The 21,626-nt window shown below is 40.9% G+C and overlaps 1 protein-coding gene across 4 annotated transcripts in view; it reads right to left on the bottom strand.

Annotated features, from left to right (window-relative positions):
- The window catches only part of LOC111151299 (ATPase H+ transporting V0 subunit a1), a 55,973-nt gene extending 36,637 nt beyond the window's left edge, over window positions 1–19,336 (bottom strand). For all 4 annotated transcript variants that reach the window (XR_002640852.1, XM_022509191.1, XM_022509193.1 and 1 more), the window contains exons 1-4: window positions 19,198–19,336; window positions 7,900–7,978; window positions 6,285–6,382; window positions 5,429–5,557 (exon numbers count right to left, since the gene is read on the bottom strand). Coding sequence is in view for 3 of the 4 variants with exons in the window: in XM_022509191.1 (XP_022364899.1) it covers window positions 5,429–5,557; window positions 6,285–6,382; window positions 7,900–7,978; window positions 19,198–19,314 (423 nt within the window). In the remaining variant the exon portion in view is untranslated. The remainder of the gene's footprint in view (window positions 1–5,428; window positions 5,558–6,284; window positions 6,383–7,899; window positions 7,979–19,197) is intronic.
- Window positions 19,337–21,626: the final 2,290 nt, after the last annotated feature.

Below are 21,626 nucleotides of genomic sequence, written 5' to 3'. Positions count from 1 at the left end.
TTCATCCCAAACATCAATTCAACTCCCTTCTTGTTAACCCCGTGATCAAAAAATGTCACGGGGTGGGGCGTCTATGTGGCTCAATTGTTAAGTGTCTGCTTTCAGCTCAGGTCATATCCCAGGATCCTGGGATGGATCCCCACATCAGGCTCCCTGCTTGCCGGGGGGGGGCGGTGGGGGGACTGCTTCTCCCTCTCCTACTCCCCCTGCTTGTGTTCCCTCTCTCGCTGTGTCTCCCTGTGTCAAATGAATGAATAAAATCTTAGAAAAACAACAAAAATACCCCAAAAAACCTTAAAAAATGTCACAATGGAATCTCACCTGATAAGTGACAGGACCATAAATGTAAAGCCAAGGGGTGGGGGGGGAGGACTTTAGGATTGAGTATAAACCTACAGATATAAACCAAATGATAAGGCTGAAAGCCTAAAAAAAAAAAAATAAAGAAATTTTTGGGGAAGTGAATTCTAAAAGTTGATGCAGGATCAACATTCAACCCTCCTTTCACTCCCTGACCCCTCGAAAAAAAAAAAAAGAAAAAAAAAAAAGAAAAGGAAGGGCAGGCATTGAGTACATCAGAGGGGAGACAGATACTGTCCTCAGATGTTGAAATCAAGTTTAAGATGAGAAAATGCGGGCAACAGGTTTCCATTTCCTATCAAATGGAAGTTTAGCTTTTTTGTTTCTACTTAATATCAAATCAGCTGATTGCAAGCCACAGGTAACTCATTTTAAGGATCTAGATGACTACCTCATTTCAACTTCTTTTAGGGATGTCCCTTGGCAAAAACCAGTGAAACTGACTGCTACCCACAAGACTTCTGCCTACTTCCTGCCATGGTTCATAAGACCTGGTTTCAGTAAATCCAAAAGATCAGGCACAGCGCAAGCCTATGTGCTGTACAGGGGACAACTGCTGGAGCGGCAAAACCAGACTACCCTATCATCTACTCCCACCCTGGGGCTCTGTGGGTGTACACAATCCTCAGCAGAGTTCAAATTAAATGGAAACTTGCAATAAGATTCTAATTAATAATTTCACTACTTGCTACTTAAGAATCCTAAATCTTATGGGGCGCCTGAGTGGCTCAGCAGGTTAAGCTTCTGCCTTCGGCTCAGGTCATGATCTCAGGGTCCTGGGATCGAGCCCCGTATCAGGCTCTCTGCTCAGCGGGGAACCTGCTTCCCCCTCTCTCTGCTGGCCTCTCTGCCCACTTGTGATCTCTTTCGCCCTGTCAAATAAATAAAATCTTAAAAAAAAAAAAAAAATCCTAAACCTTAGAGCGGAAAGTCAAACATTTTTAAATAAAATAATTGTGCCTCATGGGGAACTAGGAGGACCAGAACTGCTCACTGAGGGCCTTTAAGACGATCTCTAAAACTGCATCGTGGGGTATCTGAATCCTATTCTGGGTTCCTTAATAACAATAACAACACTGCCAATGTGTGTCTGAATTACTTGCTATGCTCTCCGGTTCACCTTTCCCCCAGTCAGAACACGAAAACCATGCCCTAAAAGAGGAAGTGGCAGAATCTCAGCGGCGTCCTGTCCACAGCGCGTCTGGTTCAAGCTGCATTAATTAACGAGAGTAAACGCTTTTACTTCCAGCTACACTGCGAGAGAAACCACATTTCATCACTGAAGGTATTCACCCAAGCCCCAGAGGAGATGGCAGATGGGAAAGAAAAGTAAAGTAAAGCAGATGGATGGAAGACGCAGAAGGAAAGGAAGGCAGGGAGACCTGCATGCCATTAACCATTACTTTTCCAGTCTTCTTTACGCTCTCATATGTTAGGGTGCTTATGGTAAAAGATGCAGAGAACGCTCTCCAGCTCTTACAGTTCTTCATAAGCAAGAAGACTGAGAAAAGGATAATCATTAACAAGTCATTTTAAATGCTCTGGATAAGAAATGGCTAAGTTGAATTTGTAATCATCTTAAATCATAAGAATGCTCAATTTATGTTTACTCTTCCCCTTCCAGACATCTTGCCAATCATGACTGCTATGCCTAAAGATGGAAAGAACCACTTCCTGATTTAGCCATTTTTTGGTAACTCATTATTATAGGTTACTGATCATGTTCACCAAATTTTATAAAAAAAAAAAAAAAGAAGGGTTTGAACTGGTCGTATTTTAGGCCATTTGCAAACATTATAATCTCAGGCATGGAAGACAATCTTGTGAAAAAAATTACATTTCCGAGATTTGAGGGTGGCAAGTTTCTTTATCTTTCGCATTATTTAAAGTGTGCGCTCACGTGCACAGATGCGCTTACTCTGTGAGGTCTCATTTCCTGTCAAGGCAGTGACACCTGATGCTGCTGTCTGACAACAGTAGGGCAAGGGCCATTGAAAGGAACCTGGCTGAGACTCTGAGCTAGTGACACGCCTCTGCAAGGCATGGACTCTGCACTCAAGAAGAAAGGCAGAGTAGCTGTTGCCAGAAGACTCCCCACACTATGGTGAGGGTGCTAGGAACAAGAGAAACTGATGACAAAAGCAGCCAAAGATCTCTCACAGCCAAGGCCTCATGCTCAAAAGTACTTCAAGATTATTACCCACCCCCCACCCTGGGGTGCCTGAGTGGCTCAGTCAGTTGGATACCTGCCTTTGGCTCAGGTCATGATCCCAGAGTCCTGGGATCAAGCCCCGCATCAGGCTCCCTGCTCAGCAGGGAGTTCTGCTTCTCCCTCTGCCTGCTGCTCCCCATGCTTGTACTCTCTCTCTCTCACTCTCATTCTACCTCAAATAAAAAAATCTTAAAAAAAAAAAAAAGGTTATTCCCTGCCCCCACCAAAAAGTGTTTTGTGTAAGGGGGAAACAACACACTATGGATCGGGCATGAAGGTCATGAAGACTTCCAGAGTGCCTTCTCAGCATGGGTGTTTCATGTTGAGATTTATTAATCACAAAGCAAATTCCTAAATCCAGAACGTGCGATTTTAAAACTGTGATCATGTTTCCAAGTGATTTCTCTTATTTTGTTTTTAGTATCTTGTTTTTAATAACATTAACAATTCAAGTAACTATTGCCTGTAAGGGAATCCACTTGTCAGTGTTTATTCAGATTTTCTCTCAGAATGAACTAGACAAGGAAACCTATTCCATTCCTTAAACTCAGGAGGTTATGAAAGACATGTGCATACATTTCAGCAACAACCCAGCAATAAACTAAGACTATATCAAAAGGGGAAGAAGGGGGGTTAGGGCAAAAGAATTAAGCCCCAAATGATACTCAAAGTACCTGAGCTTTGACTCTGAGGCCAGCTGAAAATGGACCTGTGGGCAGCTTGGACAGCTTTAGAAGAGCACACGTCTGGGAGCATATGGAGATACTGTATTCTGGCATGTTTCCTGATATGACTCAGTGATGCATTCCATAAGCACAGGGACCATGTCTTACTCATCTTGTGACTCATGAAGAGTAGGTGCTCATTAAAGCTCAGTGAGTTAATGAATATAAATACAGTAACAGGTCAGGTAGTGAGCAACTGGAATTCCAGATTATTTGTTCATTAAAACCAGATGGCAAAAGTGGCCATGCCTGTTGCAAAAGACCTGAAACACTTGGAAAGAGTTCATCACACTGTCCCACACCCTCTAATGCAATGAGATATCGAGTACTAGTGAAAGAAGTTTCTGTCAGTCTCAAAATTCTCCACTCAGTCAGCAAGCTGAATATTCACACCAAACCTCTCTGGGTACATAGCCAGATACTGTCCTTGGGATGATCACGCAATTAAATTCCTCTGAGCTTTTCCCTGTTCCCTTGCCCCAACGGATTTTTTTTTTAATTAGCGTGGCTTCACTGAGTCAGTTCTTAGTTACTGAGGAATGTGTCACATCTTCAGCTAACTTTCTGGAGCCCAGCGGTTCACAAACTAGTGTGCCTCAGAGTCACCTTGTGGAAACATATTGCTGGGCCCCACCCGCAGAGTTTCTGATTCCCTGAGTCTGGAGTGAGGACTAGTAATGTGCATTCTGACAAGTTCCCGGGTCAGGCTCACGCTGCTGGTTACAGAGCCCGTGCTCCAGTCTAGAGGGCTAGAGAGTTGGTCTTTCCCTAAAAGACAGATATTAAAAGTAGAACTGAGAATACGTCACATGGGGCGCCTGGGTGGCTCAGTGGGTTAAGCTTCTGCCTTCAGCTCAGGTCGTGATCCCAGGATCTTGGGATGGAGTTTCACATCAGGTTCCCTGTTCAGCGGGGAGCCTGCTTCTCCCTCTCCCCACTGCTTATGCATGCTCTCTCTCTCTCTCGTTTTTTTTTTTTTTTTTTTAATTTTAAAGATTTTATTTATTTATTTGACAGAGAGAGATCACAAGTAGATGGAGAGGCAGGCAGAGAGAGAGAGAGAGAGAGAGAGAGAGAGAGAAGCACACTCCCCGCCGAGCAGAGAGCCCGATGTGGGACTCGATCCCAAGACTCTGAGATCATGACCCGAGCTGAAGGCAGCGGCCCAACCCACTGAGCCACCCAGGCGCCCCATCTCTCTCTCTCGCTCTTAAATAAATAAGTAAAATCTTTAAAAAGAGAGAGAGAATACATCATGTGCTAACTAAAACAGGCCTTCTATTTTTAAAAAGCTTTGCCAAATTTCATGTTGTTGTTGAGCAAAGGACATGAAGAATTTTATGGAAGGCACACTGAACAGTGGCTGGACCAACAGCTGAAGTGTCTGATATTACTAATCTGGTGGCCAAGACACCTGACCATAAAAAAGAGAGTTACCAATATCTTGGGCCACCCATAAAGCAAGTCCAGGCTGAAAATCCTCTCCAGGTGTAATTAGAAGGAAGCCTTCCTTTTAAAAAACCTACATTTTTAACGCAGGAACTGATTTACATTTTTCCCTATAAAGTAGTGCAATTGAGTTTCTGTGAAAATCCAGGAACTTCAAAACAGGCATCCTTCCAGTATTTCCATAAAACATAAAGAAAAACTCTTGAAAAATTAAAATGTGATATGTGCTAGGTGGATAGTTACAAATGTGCTCATGACTGATAAGCAAACATAGAGAATAAAATAAAAATAAAAACTTGATGATAAAAAGTTCAGAGGTTAAAACTTCATTATAGTTTCATGTAGGACCGAATGTTTCTTGTTGCTTTAACTTTTACCTTAACCCTTTACTTACCTTAAAATATAATGTAAAAATTTCAACTATATATATACTACTACTTTAGGGTTCCTTTCCCCAGCTCGGGATGAAAAACTGCAGAAAATGCAAAAATATACAAAACCATGACTGGCTGTGTACTGCATGAAAAATGGAACATAATCTGATATTTCTTCAACTAAAACAGTGCAAAAATGGTATTGCTTTCAAACTAGCAAATTAAAATAATTTCTGGAATAACAACATGGCCCACTTGTGCGGGTGTGTTATCAGCTGCTCAAATACTAAAAGAAACAATAGTCTGACCTCATCAAAAAACTGCTGAGTTTTGCGAAGTATAAATTTTAATTCAGTCAGTTCCAGGAAATTTCTCTTCAGAGCTTCCTGGTTTGTGTTGATTTCCTTCAGTTCATTTTCAATCTTCTCAAAATTGGCCTACAGGAAAAAAAAAAATCAAACTATTAACTTACAATAAGCTCAATATGCTTGTTCTGAAAGACAGATTAATTCATCCATCCCATAGAATTCTTGCAACCCTCATGGTTCAAACATATTTTATATCTACCCAGCAAATATGTGATTTTGCCAGGCAATCTTCTTGATGAAAATTTTTTGCTTAGCATCTTCTGTCTTTATCTATAGGTTCTATTACACACTTGGTTGAATTTCTCAGGGGACTTTGGATGGATAAAATAAATATGGAAAAGTCTACTGCTGGGGCGCCTGGGTGGCTCAGTTGGTTGAGTGACTGCTTTCTGCTGGGATAGAGTCCCATATCGGGCTTCCTCTGCTTTGCAGGGAGCCTACTTCTCCCTCTCCCTCTGCCTGTCACTCCCCCTGCTTGTTCTCTCTCTGACAAGTAAATAAATAAAATCTTAAAAAAAAAAAGTCTACTGCTTATTCATTTAGTCTATGAGATTAATAAATTGGTAGGTAAGTTGACATTAATCCAATAAGGTTTCAATAAGGCGACAAATGTTTATTTGGTAGCATGCGATATTGTTCAAGAGAGTGCTCTATAATAAGTCTCCATAAGAAACTCACAAGCAAGAGACAATGTGGACAATGGCAGCAAGAATTCCTCTATTCTCTATTCACACGGGAAAATAATTTCTGCATTTAAGTAGAAAGAAACACATCTGGCTTCCTTAGAATTGTTTACCTCTAAGTCAATCATGTCCCGGGGGAAGGGCACCTCTGGGTTTTCACCAGTGTCCATAATTGGGATATTAGCTTTTCTTATCTCTTTCTCAACAAATCCTAAAACGACAGAATCAAAACATTCATGTATAACATAGGCCTGGAATTGCCAATATTTGAGGAAAAAAATAAGAGCAAAAATCTGGCTAAAAAGAGCTTTTTCTATAAAGATACTTTCATAGAAAGAAGCACAACATGTAAATTATTTTTCCTCCACGTTCCTTTTCTTTCATTGCACGCTCTCTAAATCACAGACTCCCCAGGGGCGCCTGGGTGGCTCAGTGGATTAAAGCCTCTGCCTTCAGCTCAGGTCATGATCCCAGAGTCCTGGGATCGAGTCCTACATCTAGCTCCCCACTCCATGGGGAGTCGCTTCTCCCTCTGACCTTCTCCCCTCTCATGCTCTCTCTCACTGTCTCTCTCACAAATAAATAAATAAAATCTTAAAAAAAAAAGGCTATGTTGACATCTTAGATAGTGGGGCATCTAGATGGCTTAGTCGGTGGAGCATACAACTCTTGATTTCAGAGCTGTGGGTTTAAGCCCCATGCTGGATATAGAAATTGCTTAAAAATAAAATCTTTAGGGGGGCCTGGGTGGCTCAGTGAGTTAAAGCCTCTGCCTTCAGCTCAGGTCATGATCCCAGGGTCCTGGGATCGAGTCCCGCATCGGGCTCTCTGCTCAGCAGGGAGCCTGCTTCCCTTCCTCTCTCTCTGCCTGCCTCTCTGTCTACTTGTAATCTCTGTCTGTCAAATAAATAAATAAAGTCTTTAAAAAAAAAAAGATTTTTAAAATAAATAATTATTGGGGCACCTGGATGGCTCAGATCATTAAGCATCTGCCTTTGGCTCAGATCATGATCTCCAGGTCCTGGGATCGAGCCCCATGATGGGTTCCCTGATCACCAGGAGTCTGCTTCTGCCTTTCCCTCTCCCTCTGCCTTTCCCTCTGCTGTGCTCTGTCTCTCTCTCTCTCTTTCTCTGTCTCTCATATATGTATAAAAATCTTTAAAAAAATAAAAAATAAAAAGTTATTTAATAAAATAAGATGGGGGTCTGTGCCCTGCCTCTCATAATTCTATAATGCAGTACTGGTATAAAAACCTTCCCACAGGGGCACCTGGGTGGCTCAGTGGGTTAAAGCCTCTGCCTTCAGCTCAGGTCATGATCTCAGAGTCCTGGGATCGAGCCCCACATCGGACTCTCTGCTCAGCAGGGAGCCTGCTTCCTCCTCTCTCTCTGCCTGCCTCTCTGCCTACTTGTAATCTGTCTGTCAAATAAATAAATAAAATCTTAAAAAAAAAAAAAAAAAACCTTCCCACAAAAAAAAAAAAAAACATTATGTTCAGTTTTCAGCCTTGTCGTCTCAAACAAGGTTTCCATTAAGCACCACCTACACCCAATACCATAAAATCTACTTGTACACAAGAAATTCATCTTAATATCAGGATCGTAAGACTATTCTTCCTTCCTTTTTCTTCTGTAGTATTTTCTTCTTTTGTGAAGAGGACTAGTGTCTCTAGTTTAAGACAACTGACTCATTACAGGAATATAATATGGAACCAAAAATGCACATACGAAGCTTTCGATCCATTTCTTCGCATCTTCTAACTTCATTCACAAATTTCCGCTGGAAAACATTCACATCTGGATTTAACTGCAAAATAAGAACACAATACCACATATTTAAATGCTGCATCTATTTTCTGTTTCACAAGCAACACTCTGCAAAGCGAAAATCTAACATGCTGTGTCAGTGCATGATCCAACACTAACACAAATGGCCTACCGATCTACATGAACTGTTTTGGGGCCAATCACATTAACTGAAGGTAAAAAACCCTCCTGCACCATAGCACCATATTATTAGAATGGAGGCAAATTAGAGAAAACAATACAGTACAAAATGGTCTTCCCAGGCCAAGGTCTCAGTAAGCTCCCACAACCAAAAATTTGAGCAATGGCTATAATAGAAGCTCTGCCAGGCTTTCCTTCTCTTCATCCCCAACAGAAGACACAGAAGGCAAACTTCTCTTATTCTTCCAGGGTCTTCACTTCCTAGGGGACAGGCTGGTTTTTCATTCATACATCACAAGTAATTTTCAAAGCAATGTGACAGACAAAATCTTAAAAAAAAAAATCAAAATCAAGGGGCACCTGGGTGGCTCAGTTGCTTAAGCATCCAACTCTTGGTTTCAGCTCAGCTCATGATCTCAGCATCATGAGATGGAGCCCCATCTGTCTCCTGCTCAGTGGGGAGTCTGCTTGAAGATTCTCTCTCTCTGCCCCTTCCCCCACTAGCATAAACACACACTCTCTCTCCCAAATAAATAAATAAGTCTTTAAAAAAGAAAAAGAACTCAGTATAAAAAATACAACCTAGGGTGGCACACTCAGTTGAGTGGCCAACTCTTGGTTTCAGCTCAGGTCACGATCTCAAGGATCATGAGATCAAGCCCCACATGGGGCTCTGTACTACTTAAAAGGACTCTCTCTTCTAGGGCACGGGGGTGGCTCAGTCGGTGGAGTGTCCAACTCTTGATTTCGGCTCAGGTTGTGATCTCAGGGTTGTGGGATCAAGCCCTACAATGGGCTCCACACTCAGTGCAGAGTCTGCTTGGGATTCTTTCTCTCCCTCTGCTCCTTTTCCCCCACACATACTCTCTCACTCTCTTTCTTTCTAAAATAAATAAATAAAGTCTTTTTTTTTTTTTTAAAAAAAGGCTTTCTCTCCCTCTCCCTCTGCCCCTACCCTCCTGGCTCTACACACAAACTCTCTCTCTCTAAATAGATTAATTAAAAAAAAAAATACAACCTAAAGGACATATTTGGAAATTCTAAAATAGTACTGAATAATTCATGGCTCAAAGAAGAAATCATGGGGTGCCTGGGTGGCTCAGTCAGTTAAGTATCTGCTTTCGGCTCAGGTCATGATCCCGGGGTCCTGGGATCGAGATCACATTGGGCTCCCTGTTCAGTGGGGAGCCTGCTTCTCCCTCTCCTACTTCCCCTGCTTGTGTTCTCTTTCTCTCTGCCAAATAAGTAAATAAAATCTTAAAAAAAAATAAATAAAAAGACAAATTAAACAAAATTTTGTTAGACTGAGGGAAGTCATAAATATAAGAATCTAAAAAGGCAACTATAGTGCTTGCTTTGGCAGCATGTATGCTAAAAAAAAAAAAAAAAGGAAATATACAGAGATTAGCACAGCCCCTACACAAGGATGGTATGCAAAATCCTGAAGTGTTCTGTACAACAAAAAAATAAATAGGCAATTATAGATGAATAATACTAAAATACTAAAATGAGTGTTAGGCCAATAACTCCTCAGACAGTTTAGATTAAAACAATTTTCTAGAAAAATATAGCTTATCAAAACTGACAAGAAAGAAAAAAAACAGAATAAGCCTATAATCAGTAAAGAAATCTCAATGGTTAAAATATAGCCATCTAAAAATATCAGGCCTAAATCCATCAAAATCCTAGAGGAGAACACAGGCAGCAACCTTTGTGACCTCAGCTGCAGCAACTCCTTGCTAGACACGTCTCTCCACAGGCAAAAGAAACGAAGGGAAAAATGAACTACTGGGACTTCATCAAGATAAAAATCTTTCACACAGCAGAGGAAAGAGTAAAAAACAAAAACAAAAACAAGACAACTGACAGAATGGGAGAACATATTTGCAAATGACATATCAGACAAAGGGCTAATTTCCAAAATCTATAAAGAACTCATCAAACTGAACACCCAAAGGACAAATACTCCAATCAAGAAATGGGCAGAAGTCATGAACAGTCATTTCTCCAAAGAAGACATCCAAATGGCCAACGAACACAGAAAAAAATGCTCAAAATTACTTGGCATCAGGGAAATACAAATCGAAATCACAATGAGATACCACCTCACACCAGTCAGAATGGCTAAAATTAACAAGTAGGAAACGACAGATGTTGGCAAGGATACAGAGAAAGGGGAACCCTCCTACACTGTTGGCGGGAATGCAAGCTGGTACAGACACTCTGGTAAACAGTATGGAGGTTCCTTAAAAAGAAAATAGAGCTATCCTATGACCCAGCACACTACTGGGTATTTACCCCAAAGACACAAATGTAGTGATCTGAAGGAGTACCTGCACTCCAATGTTTATAGCAACAATGTCCACAATAGCCAAAGTACAGAAAGAGCCCAGATGTCCACTGATAGATAAATGGATACAAATGTGTTATATGTGTGGATACATATATATACACACATAATATATGTACATATATACACAGAGCTGTGGTATCTGTGTGTGTACACACACACACACACACACACACACACAATGGAATATTACACAGCCATCGAAAAATGAAATCTTGCCATCTGCAATGACATGGAATTAGAGGGTATTATGCTAAGCAAAATAAGTCAGTCAAAGAAAGACAATTATCCTATGATCTCACTGCTATGTGGAATTTAAGAAACAAAACAGAGGGTCATACGGGAAGAAAGGAAAAAAATAAAACAAGACAAAACCAGAGAGGCAGACAAACCACAAGAGACTCTTAATCATAGGAAATAAACTGGGTGTTGCTGAGGGGTGGTAGATGGATGGATGGGGTAACTGGGTGATGTATATTAGGGAAGGCATGTGATTTAATGAATACTGGCTATTATCTAAGGCTGATGAATCACAGACCTGTACCTCTGAAACCAATAATATGTTAATTTTTAAAAAGCAAGAAAGGAAAAAATTAAAATCAAAATTAAAATATCAGGACTTAGAGGCGCCTGGCTGGCTCAGCGGATATAATGTGTGACTCCTGATCTCAGGGTTCATGAGTTCAAGCTCTCCATTGGGTGTAGAGCTTACTTTAAAAAAAATAATAATATAATGAAGAAATAAGAACATCAGGCCTGGAAGGTTTAAAAAGAGTTTCCACTAATCTTTCAAAAACTAGATTAAGCCCAAATCTTTGAAAAATTATTACAAAGAGGAAAAATGAGGGAACACTCCTCAACTAGTAAACAGGACTGGCCAGTATAAACTTGATACCAGATAAGAACAGTTTGAGAAAGGACAGTACAAGCCATATCACTTATCGATACAGTAAATCCTTATTCGCGGTTTTAGTTACCTGCAGTCATCTTAGTCTGTGCAAGTGATCCTCCTTCTGACACACACTCAGAAAGTCAACAGTAGCCCTACACTTCATCACCACGCCTACATCATTCACCTCACCGAGTCTCCTCACCTAAGCATTTTATGCTCACATCCTCACAAAAAGGGTGAGTATAGTACAAGAAGATATTTTGAGAGGGACCAAATGCACATAACTTTCATTACAGTATATACTATAATTGTTCTATTTTATTATTATTGTGTTGGTATCTTACTGTGCCTAATTTATAAACTAAACTTTACCATAGGTATATATATATAGAGCAAGAAACAATATATGTACAGGGTTTAGTACTATCTCTGGTTTCAGGCACCCACGGTGGGACTTGGAATGTGTCCCCCCCATGGATAAGGAGGGGGATTACTGTAGAAGCAAAAAAAAAAAAAAAAAAATCCTCATACAACATCAGGAAACTGACCCTCCAAATTCTTTTGAAATACACCTCATGACCAACTTGAGTTTACCCAGGTTTGCAAGGATGATTTTACATCAAAAACAAAAAATCAGGGTGCCTGGGTGGCTCAGTTGGTTAAGCGACGGCCTTCGGCTCAGGTCATGATCCTGGAGTCCCAGGATCAAGTCCCGCATCTGACTCCCTGCTCAGCCGGGAATCTGCTTCTCCCACTGACCTCTCTCCTCTCATGCTCTCTCTCTCAAATAAATAAATAAAATCTTTAAAAACAAAACAAAACAAAAAAATCTATACAAATGGCCAATAAGCATATGAAAAGATACTCCATATAATTGGCCATGAGGGAAATGCAAACCAAAACCACTATGAGATACAACTTCATAGCCATTAGGATGGCTAAAATAAAATCTTTAATTTTTTTTCAGATTTTATATTTATTTGAGAGAGAGAAAGTGAACAAGTATGAGGTGGGGGGTGGGTACCAGAGGGAGAGGAAGAGGGAGAAGCAGACTCCCCACTGAGCAGGGACCCTGACAAAGGGCTCAATCCCAGGAACCAGAGATCATGACCTGAGCCGAAGGCAGACGCTTAACTGACTTAACCACCCAGGTACCCCTATGATAAAATTTTTCAAATAGAAAACAACAAGTGTTGGTGAGGATGGGAAGAAGTTGGAACCCCTGTACATTGCTGGTGGGAATGTAAAGGGCTGTGGCTGTTGTGAAAAGCAGTTTGGAGGTTCCTCAAAAAGTTAAACACAGAATTATCATATGACCCAGTAATTCCACCTGTAGGTATACAACCAAAAGAAATAAGAACTCAAACAAATATTTGTACACAGATGCCTGCAGCAGCATTACTGACAAGACTTAAAAACTGGAGGGCGCCTGGGTGGCTCAGTGGGTTAAGCTGCTGCCTTCGGCTCAGGTCATGATCTCGGGGTCCTGGGATCGAGTCCCGCATCGGGCTCTCTGCTCAGCAGGGAGCCTGCTTCCCTCTCTCTCTCTCTCTGTCTACTTGTGATCTCTCTCTGTCAAATAAACAAATAAAATCTTAAAAAAAAAAAAAAAAAGACTTAAAAACTGGAAACAACCCAAATAAGTTCATCAACTGATGAATAAATAAACACGAGTATTACACATATAATGGAATATCATACAGCCATAAGAAGGAACGAAGCCCTAATACAAGCTACAAGGTCGATGAAACTGGAAAATAATATGCTAAGTGAAAGAACCAAGACAACAGAAGGCAACATATCCTATGATTCCAATTATGTCCAGAATAGGGAAAGCCCTAGAGACAGAGATAGATTAAGTAGTTGGCCAGGGCATGAGGAGGGACGGCTAATGGGTACAGGGCTTCTTTTGAGGGTAATGAAACGTTCTGGAATTAGACAGTGGTGACGGTTGCACAACCCTGTGAATACACTAAAAACCAATGAATTGTACACTGTGAAATGGTGACTTTTTTGGCTTATCTCAATTATAACGAACATAGGCAGTAGAGTCAGACAGTAGAGGGGTACAGATATGTGTATCCTGGGTAACTATTTTCATCTATGTCATAGGTTCCTAGTGTGGAAAATGCAAATGGTGGGTTCCACTCTTCAAAAGTAGGTTCTATTTCTCCGGTGCTGTGAGGAATGCCCACAATAATGTAAAATGCTCAACATGCATCGATCATAAAAATGCAAACTATCCTTGTGATTTTAAGTGTTAGACAGTAAGGGACTGAACAGCAGAGAAGAAGCATGTCAAAGAGAAGAGTGGATGAGGGGACCGATGAGTCACAGAAGATCTTGAATGGGCTGAGTGAGAAAAATGTCTTATTCAATTGTCTCTCTAAAACCCAGAGTGGTATCTTTTGCAGAGAAGATAAATAACTCTATAGCTCTCTCTTATATCCCAAACCGGAATTCATTTTAATATGTTGCACATTTTCTCAGGAAAAATAGATACAAAAAACAAAGTACAGATACAAGCTGCAACATGGATGAACCTTGAAAACATGCCAGATGAAAGAAGCCAGTCACAAAAGACTACATAGTATATGATTCCATTGACACGAAACATTCAGAATAAGCAAATCCATAGAAACAGAAAGTAGATTAGTGGCTTTCAGGGGATGGAAGGGGGAGGGGGTATGGGGAGGAAATGGGCAGTGACTGTTAATGGGTTCAGGGTTTCTTGTCAGGGTAATAAAAATTCTAAAACTGTGGTGATGGGGGTTCTTTAACTGTGAATATACTTAAAAATCATTGAATTATACACTTCAAATCAACAAATTATATAGTATGTGAATTATAGTTCAGTAATTCTGTTAAAAAAAGACCATAGGAAATAATCTGGATATGTAATTTACCAAATTAATAAAGGAAAAAACATGGGCGACTGGGTGCCTCAGTCAGTTGGGCGTCAGCCTTTGGCTTAGGTCGTGATCCCGGGGTCCTGGGATTGAGTCCCACATTAGGCTCCCTGCTCAGTGGAGAGCCTGCTTCTCCCTCTTCCTCTGCCTACCTCTCTGCCTACTTGTGCTCTCTCTTTATCAAATAAATAATATCTTTCAAAAAAAATGCCATGTGACGGATACATAGCCCTATTTCCTTATTAACAAAAATCCCAATTTTGTTAAAAGGAGTTACTGGTCAGTTGAAAAAAAACCACTTTCCCCAGACTCCCTTGCAGCTAGACTACGCCATAATTCTGGTCAACAAAAATTAGGAAAGTCTCCTGAGGATTTCTGAGGGTTTTTTTTTCTCTTAATATAAGTACTTGTTCTTCCCTGCACTTACTTCTTCTTGCCCAGAATATGGATGATTTAATACCTGGAACTGTGGTGGTTGTCTACAAGGACAAAAGCCAAATGCTCAAAGATGCCAAAAAAGAGATACAGAAGGGGGCACCTGGGTGGCTTGGTGGGTTAAAGCCTCTGCCTTTGGCTCAGGTCATGATCTCAGGGTCCTGGAATCAAGTCCTACATCGGGCTCTCTGCTCAGCAGGGAGCCTGTTTCCCTTCCCCTCTCTCTGCCTGCCTCTCTGCCTACTTGTGATCTGTCAAATAAAATAAAAAATAAATTCTTGAAAAAAAAAAAAAAAAAGAGATACAGAGGGCACCGGGGGGCCTCAGTCGGTTAAGCTTCTGCCTTCAGCGCAGGTCATGATCTCAGGGTCCTGGGATCAAGTCCTACATCAGCGGGGCGGGGGACGGCGGTGGCGGGGGGGGGGGGGGTGTCCCTGCTCAGCAGGGAGTCTGCTTCTCCTTCTCCCTCTGTGTTCTCTCTCCTTCTCACTCTGTCTCTCAAATAAATAGAATTAAAAAAAAAAAATGGGTGGTTTGCATTTCCCACCCTGCTTAAAAAGAAAGAGAGAGAGAGATAAAATGATCTTAGGACACTGATGATAGTGTGAAGCTGGGCTTCCTGTTACATGAGAAAAGTACACCCCTCTCACTTGGGTTTTCAGTTACGTACAGCTGAACACAATCCTAACCAGTATTAGTTTGCTGTTACTCTTCTTCAACATGTTAGTAAACTCTTAACGTATACGGCAACATAAGGGGAAAAAAAAGAATACAGATTTGAAAGGAAGAAACAGCCTACACTCCAGTGGTGCAGTAGAAAAGATTATATCAAAGTAGCAAAATGTTAACAACTGGCGAATCTACATCAGAGTATTCAGCCTTGGAATTATTCAAAATAAATATTTACGGCAAAAAATACTGATGAGTAAAGCAGTGAATTCTGTGACAACATATACCATGAAGAAAGGGAAAAGACAAGCCAAGTTATCAGTAAAGGATTAGAAAAAGATTAGCTTCCAGAATATATGAAGAACTTGAATGTATTCTACAAGTCAATCAGTAAGACAAGCAACCCACAAGAAAAACAAGCAGATGACAGGGACTACACATTCATGGGAAACAAAACCCATTATGCCCAATAAACAAAAAGATGCCCCGTGTACTAATCAAGAAAATGCAAATTAAAACAAAAAATAGAGCACTTCACACACACCATGGTGGCAAATTCCTTTAAGCTTGAGCACAGACGTACTGACACAACTGTAAAGTGACAGGAACTCTCAACCAGCAACAGAAGTTTGAACAGGTTCGACAATGTCAAGAAGCCTTTGACAACACCTGACAGTTAAAGAGGCGCAGAATACTCAGCCATGCCCGTCTTGGTTACAATCCCCGGAGCAGCAGCAAGTCCATTACTTTACGCAGTAACACCAGAACATCATTTGCCTCTTTCATCATCACTCTCTCATGAGTGTTCAGTGAAGTTTTCCAGAGGCTCATGGTACACGTCACAGCCAGATGACTGCCGAAGCAGACACGAGAATCCAGCTGTCTTCTATTAATTCGGACATTAAAGAGATTTTCAAAAGCGTAAAAGCAGTACCATTCTTCTATTTTTTTTTCTCTGTTTTGGAAAATACTTATTTTTCACAAAAATGTTATTTATGATAACACATAGCAGGTTTATTATTATGATTTTTTAATAAATAAGTATGTTAAGCATATCTCATACAATAAATATTGATAGCTATAACTCACATAAAAGCTCTTTGGGGTCCTCAATCATGTTTTCAGGGTGTAAAGAGGCCCTGAGACCAAAGTTTGAGAACCACTGCCCTGGAGAAGTGATCACATATGTATACCAGGAGACAGAAAAATCTTCGTGCAACACTGAGCAAAGAACCGTCCATCAGAAGGAAAAAATGATAGACTGTGTATAAAATAACTAGATAGTCATTTAAAGAAATGAACTAGGGTGCCTAGCGTCTGCCTTCCGCTCAGGTCATGATCCTGGGGTCCTAGGTTCAAGTCCCACCTCAGGTTCCATGTTCTAGGCGAAGCCTGCTTCTCCTGCTTCCTCTGCTTCTCTCTCATGAATAAAATCTTTTTAAAAATTAAAAATTAAAAATAAATGAACTAGCACTACATGTATCACATGGCCAAATCTCACAAATAATGAATTTAAAAAGCACAGGGCTGAAAGATATATACAATATACCATGCATATGGTTTTAAAACATCTAAAATCATACTAAAATATATGATTATTTAGTGATACACATATACACAAAAAAAGTAAAAAATAAAAACAATTGGGAATGATAAAAGCAAAAACTGGGGCACAAGACTGGCTTAGCAGGTACAGCATGCTAATCTTGGTCTCAGGGTCATGAGTTCAAGCCCCATACTGAGCATAGAGCTTACTTTAAAAAAAAAAAAGGAAAAATCTTCCAGAGGTTACCTCTGCAGAGGTGGGGAAAGAAATAGCATGGGGGAAAGATACATAGGAGCCTTCAATTATATATGGAGGCTTTCAAGTACATATATCAATTACATATGTACTTGAAACACAGGTTCATTATATTATTCCCTATAATTTTTTGTATGATTGTAATACATCATAAGCAAAGATTAAGAATGCTGAATAGAGGGGCGCCTGGGTGGCTCAGTGGGTTAAAGCCTCTGCCTTTGGCTCAGGTCATGATCTCAGTGTCCTGGGATCGAGCTCCACATCGGGCTTTCTGCTCAGTAGGGAGCCAGCTTCCTCTTCTCTCTCTGCCCGCGTCTCTACCTACTTGTGATCAATCTCTGTCAAATTAATAAATTAAAAAAAAATCTTTAAAAAAAAAAAAAAAGAATGCTGAATAGATACAAAGGTGTTAGGAAGGGGAAGACGCCATTGGACCAAATGAAGGATTGCAAATTAAAGGTAACTTCGGTTTGATTTAGGTCTCAAAAACTCTAGAAAATTGGAAGAATACCACTGCAATAGCTTAAATTTAGCAAGTCAGGATGAAGAAACAGTTTGGGAAAAGGTAAGGTGGTGGGATTTAGACATGCTACCAGGAGCAGCAAAGATGTAAAGAGAATTGTAAATTTAAAGATAGTGTTTGGGAGCTGTCAGGGCCAGAGATACAGATTTGGGACTCACTGAATAAGAATGGAAGATTTGAGAATAGATGAGATCAAAAAGGGTAATAAAGGAAAATGAGCATAAGAAGAAGCTTATTAGAGAGAGCAGAGGATAAAGCTTGGGGAACAGACACAGAGGCCCATGGTGGAGAAGATAAAAGAGAGGCTAGGGAAAGATGGCAGTGAGTCCTCAGAAAGGTCAGTGAAGGAATCAGAGTCAGACAGGAGAACATTCAAAGAAAGAAGGTATAAAAAGGTTCAAAGAGAATGACGAATGTGCTAGGTCACTGGATTATATTCGTATAATTTCAGTGTGCCAATTTCAGGAAGCCAATATTGATTGATCCCAACACTTTCTAACCACTCGTCTTTCACCCATTCATTCCAACAAAAGCTGACTGAGTATCTTGTATGTAGACACTAATGATACAATAATTATTTCTGTCTTCATGGTCCTACGATCACAGTAGAAGAGAAAAACTAATCAATTACTAACACTGATGAATGTAAAATCACAACTATAATGAATGCTATCAATGGGAGTACATGGAGCTTTGAGACTGCATAATTAGAGAACTGTTAACTCCTCCCTCCTCTCAGCAGTGTATACTGTGCCTTCTGAACAGAATGTAAGCCCAAGAGGACATACTTTTTTTTTTTTAAAGATTTTATTTATTTATTTAACAGACAGAGATCACAAGTAGGAAGAGAGGCAGGCAAAGAGAGAGGGTGAAGCAGGCTCCCTATGATGCGGTGCTTGATCCCAGGACCCTAGGATCATGACCTGAGCCAAAGGCAGAAGCTTAACCCACTAAGGCACCCAAGCACCCCGAAGGCTTACTTTTTTATACTCTTATACTGTTGATTTTCTTTTGATATCTTCTCCAACTGCTCAGGATAATGCTTCAAAATAATGGGTATTTAGTATATCCTTACTTACACATCTGTAATGGGATGCATCAGATTTTGTAAAAAAAAAAAAAAAAAAAAAAAAAAAAAGATCTAATTGAAAAAAAAGCTGTGACTTTTTTTTTTTTTTTTTTTTTAAATAACCTGCCATGGGTGTTAAAGAGGCCAAAAGAAAAGTATAAGCCTTGAAAAGGTTAGCTTGGTGTCCTCAACCAATTACCTTGAGACTGCTTAGGATGATTCTTAAAGAGGGAGCTAGTAAAATTATGGAACAACTGGCACAAAATATTCTCACCTCTAGAGAGACAATTTGAAATGTACATTCTACCAATAGTAACCCAGTTCTATGTTATTTTTGCAAATAAAAAGCAAAACATTCATTATAAGGCGATTGGCTCTGACAACAAAAACAGAGTTGAGCGGTATTCAAGAGGCACCCCACAACTACTTACATCACGAAACTGAACCTTTCCCAGTTCTCCTAATTCACTGACGCAACAATAAGCAGCTTCTGACTGTAGAAAAAGCTGGGCCAGCGTCATCTCCTCGCTTCGGAAGAGCTCCCCCATGGTGTCAATGGGAGTACCTGAATTTCTCTCCAACCTTAAGCAAAAAGAGAAAACTGCATTACTAAAAGGAGCAAACACCACAACAGTAAGCCTCTTTTGTTTTGCATTTCATTATCTTTCACCCCATGCAGACAGATCTTTAACATCCTGCTTCAAAGGATGGAAAGGACAAATTGCAAAAGGCTGTTACTAAATCCTCTCCCACAGAATACCTAACAAAAAGCCACTTCCTTCAGTCAACATCAGGATCAAATGACAAAATTTGGGGGCGTCCCAATACATAAGAGTGTATCCAGGTTAAAAACAGGAACTGGGATTCCCAAACAGCTCTTTAAATACCCTAGACAGGGTATTATGAGGCAGTGATGTTCAAGCTGCCTGATCTTTTTTTGGCTTGTGTCAGGAAACACATGGAAGAGACCTAGATTATTCTCTCATAAAGGATGTCTCCGTTGAGACTAGTTTTCTACCCTCTACTGCCCATTTCTTTTTTTTTTTTCTTTAAAGATTTTATTTATTTATTTGACAGAGAGAGAGATCACAAGTAGGGAGAGAGGCAGGGAGAGAGAGAGGGGGAAGCAGGCTCCTTGCTGAGCAGAGAGCTTGATGCTGGGCTGGATCCCAGGACCCCGAGATCATGACCTGAGCTGAAGGTAGAGGCTTAACCCACTGAGCCACCCAGGAGCCCCTCTACTGCCCATTTCTAACTGTTGGAGTCCCAGCATTACCCTAGAGCTATAGGTACCTTAAAGGGTTTAATCTTCCAACTCCTCAGGAAACACCACTTTCTCCCTAAGGAATCTAAACACATCAGCATTATCTGAAGAAAAAAAAAAAGTGGGGGGGGGGGGGGGGGGAACTCGGGGGGGTACCCCAAGAAAATGTGGGACTTTTGATCCCAGGGTCAGGAGATTAGAAACCCCCATGGGGGGTGGAAATTTTTTTTAAAAAAAAAAAAAAAAAAAAAGAGCTGCCTTGCATATTAAGCTAAATTTCGAGTCCAGCATGACAGGAATATGTTGATAATGACAAAGCAGTTTTATCAAACCACAGAGAATAAACCTGCCACTTCCATAGCTTTCAATTTCTTATCCCCACCTTCAAGATTAATTACATTCCTCCATCTGTTAAAGCTTCTCATGCATGAGCCAATAAAGGTTTCCTTTTAGGGCTGTCTTATCCTTGCCCAGTATGAAAGACAATGGCGCTATCAGTGGTCCTGAAACTGCAATTATTTATTCTCAATCAGCTATTGTAAGGCACAGACTGTGCTCTATCTAAACTCAGCAAACCGTACAATATTTTTAGTATCATGAGGGCATCCATAAGGATAGGTGAAACTGACATCAAAGGAAGAGTTACTGTTCTGTAAGGCTGGAAGACATTTTGAAAAATCTGAATGACAAAACCTTTGTGCATTTGTTCAAGGCAGCAAAACAAAACACTCAGATATAAGCAAAGATTTCTCAAGAGATTATGTAGCCTGTCTTTAAAATTGTCTATACCTGAATCACCCAAAACAGCTGTTATCAACCCTCCCACATCCTCCCCCAAACAAGAATAGAGTCCACAACCTCTAAAGCAGGTAAAATTATGCCTGATCAGCATAGTTCAGGGGCTGCCAATAATGACAGCCTCCAGAGTTGCCTCCCTCCTTCTGTTCTTTAATGATTACAAGTCTCCCTAGAACATCTCTATCCCACTGGAGCCAAACAGAAAACTAAACAGGCTAAAGCGATTCCGGGATGCCTTGTCACAAAACAAAATATGAATAAACAGCAATTCTGCACAAGATGAGTATAAATAAAGCGCCCGGCGCCTAGCCTCACTATTGTCATCCAGCCCTCGCCTCCTACGAGGTATTCAAATTCACCTGCTTTATTTCCTGTCTACCCAGTGAGAAAGCAGGAATTCTCTGAGCCCAGGCACACCTACCTCCCCAAGTGGCGATTAAAAGGCGGGGAGGGATCATCAAATTGGGAGCCCCTTTAAAAAGCCCCCCAAATTCTTCTGCCTACCCAATAACCTTCTGTTTCTCCGCCTACGCCTTAAACGGGGGAAGGGTCGAGGGCCTCCAAAGAGGAGTGAACCTCCGATTCCTATGCCCCGGGGTGGGGGTACCCGAAGAGGGGTGAACCCCCACTTCCTCTCAAAGACCTAAGATCTCTGCTAATTCCTTTGACAAGCGATGAGACTAATTAGCATTTCCCATGCCCTTCCGAGGCCTCTCCGGGCCGCGCCGTGCCTACATCCCCCCCGCTCACCTTCAGCCCCGGGCCGGGCCGCAGCCAAAGCAGCCGCCCCAGACAGAG

Source organism: Enhydra lutris, unplaced genomic scaffold, assembly GCF_002288905.1.
Source record: "Enhydra lutris kenyoni isolate GAN:26980312 unplaced genomic scaffold, ASM228890v2 scaffoldscaffold26, whole genome shotgun sequence".
Classification (NCBI taxonomy): domain Eukaryota; kingdom Metazoa; phylum Chordata; class Mammalia; order Carnivora; family Mustelidae; genus Enhydra; species Enhydra lutris.
Note: the sequence above shows the minus strand (reverse complement) of the source record. Positions and strands in the feature narration are given on the sequence as shown.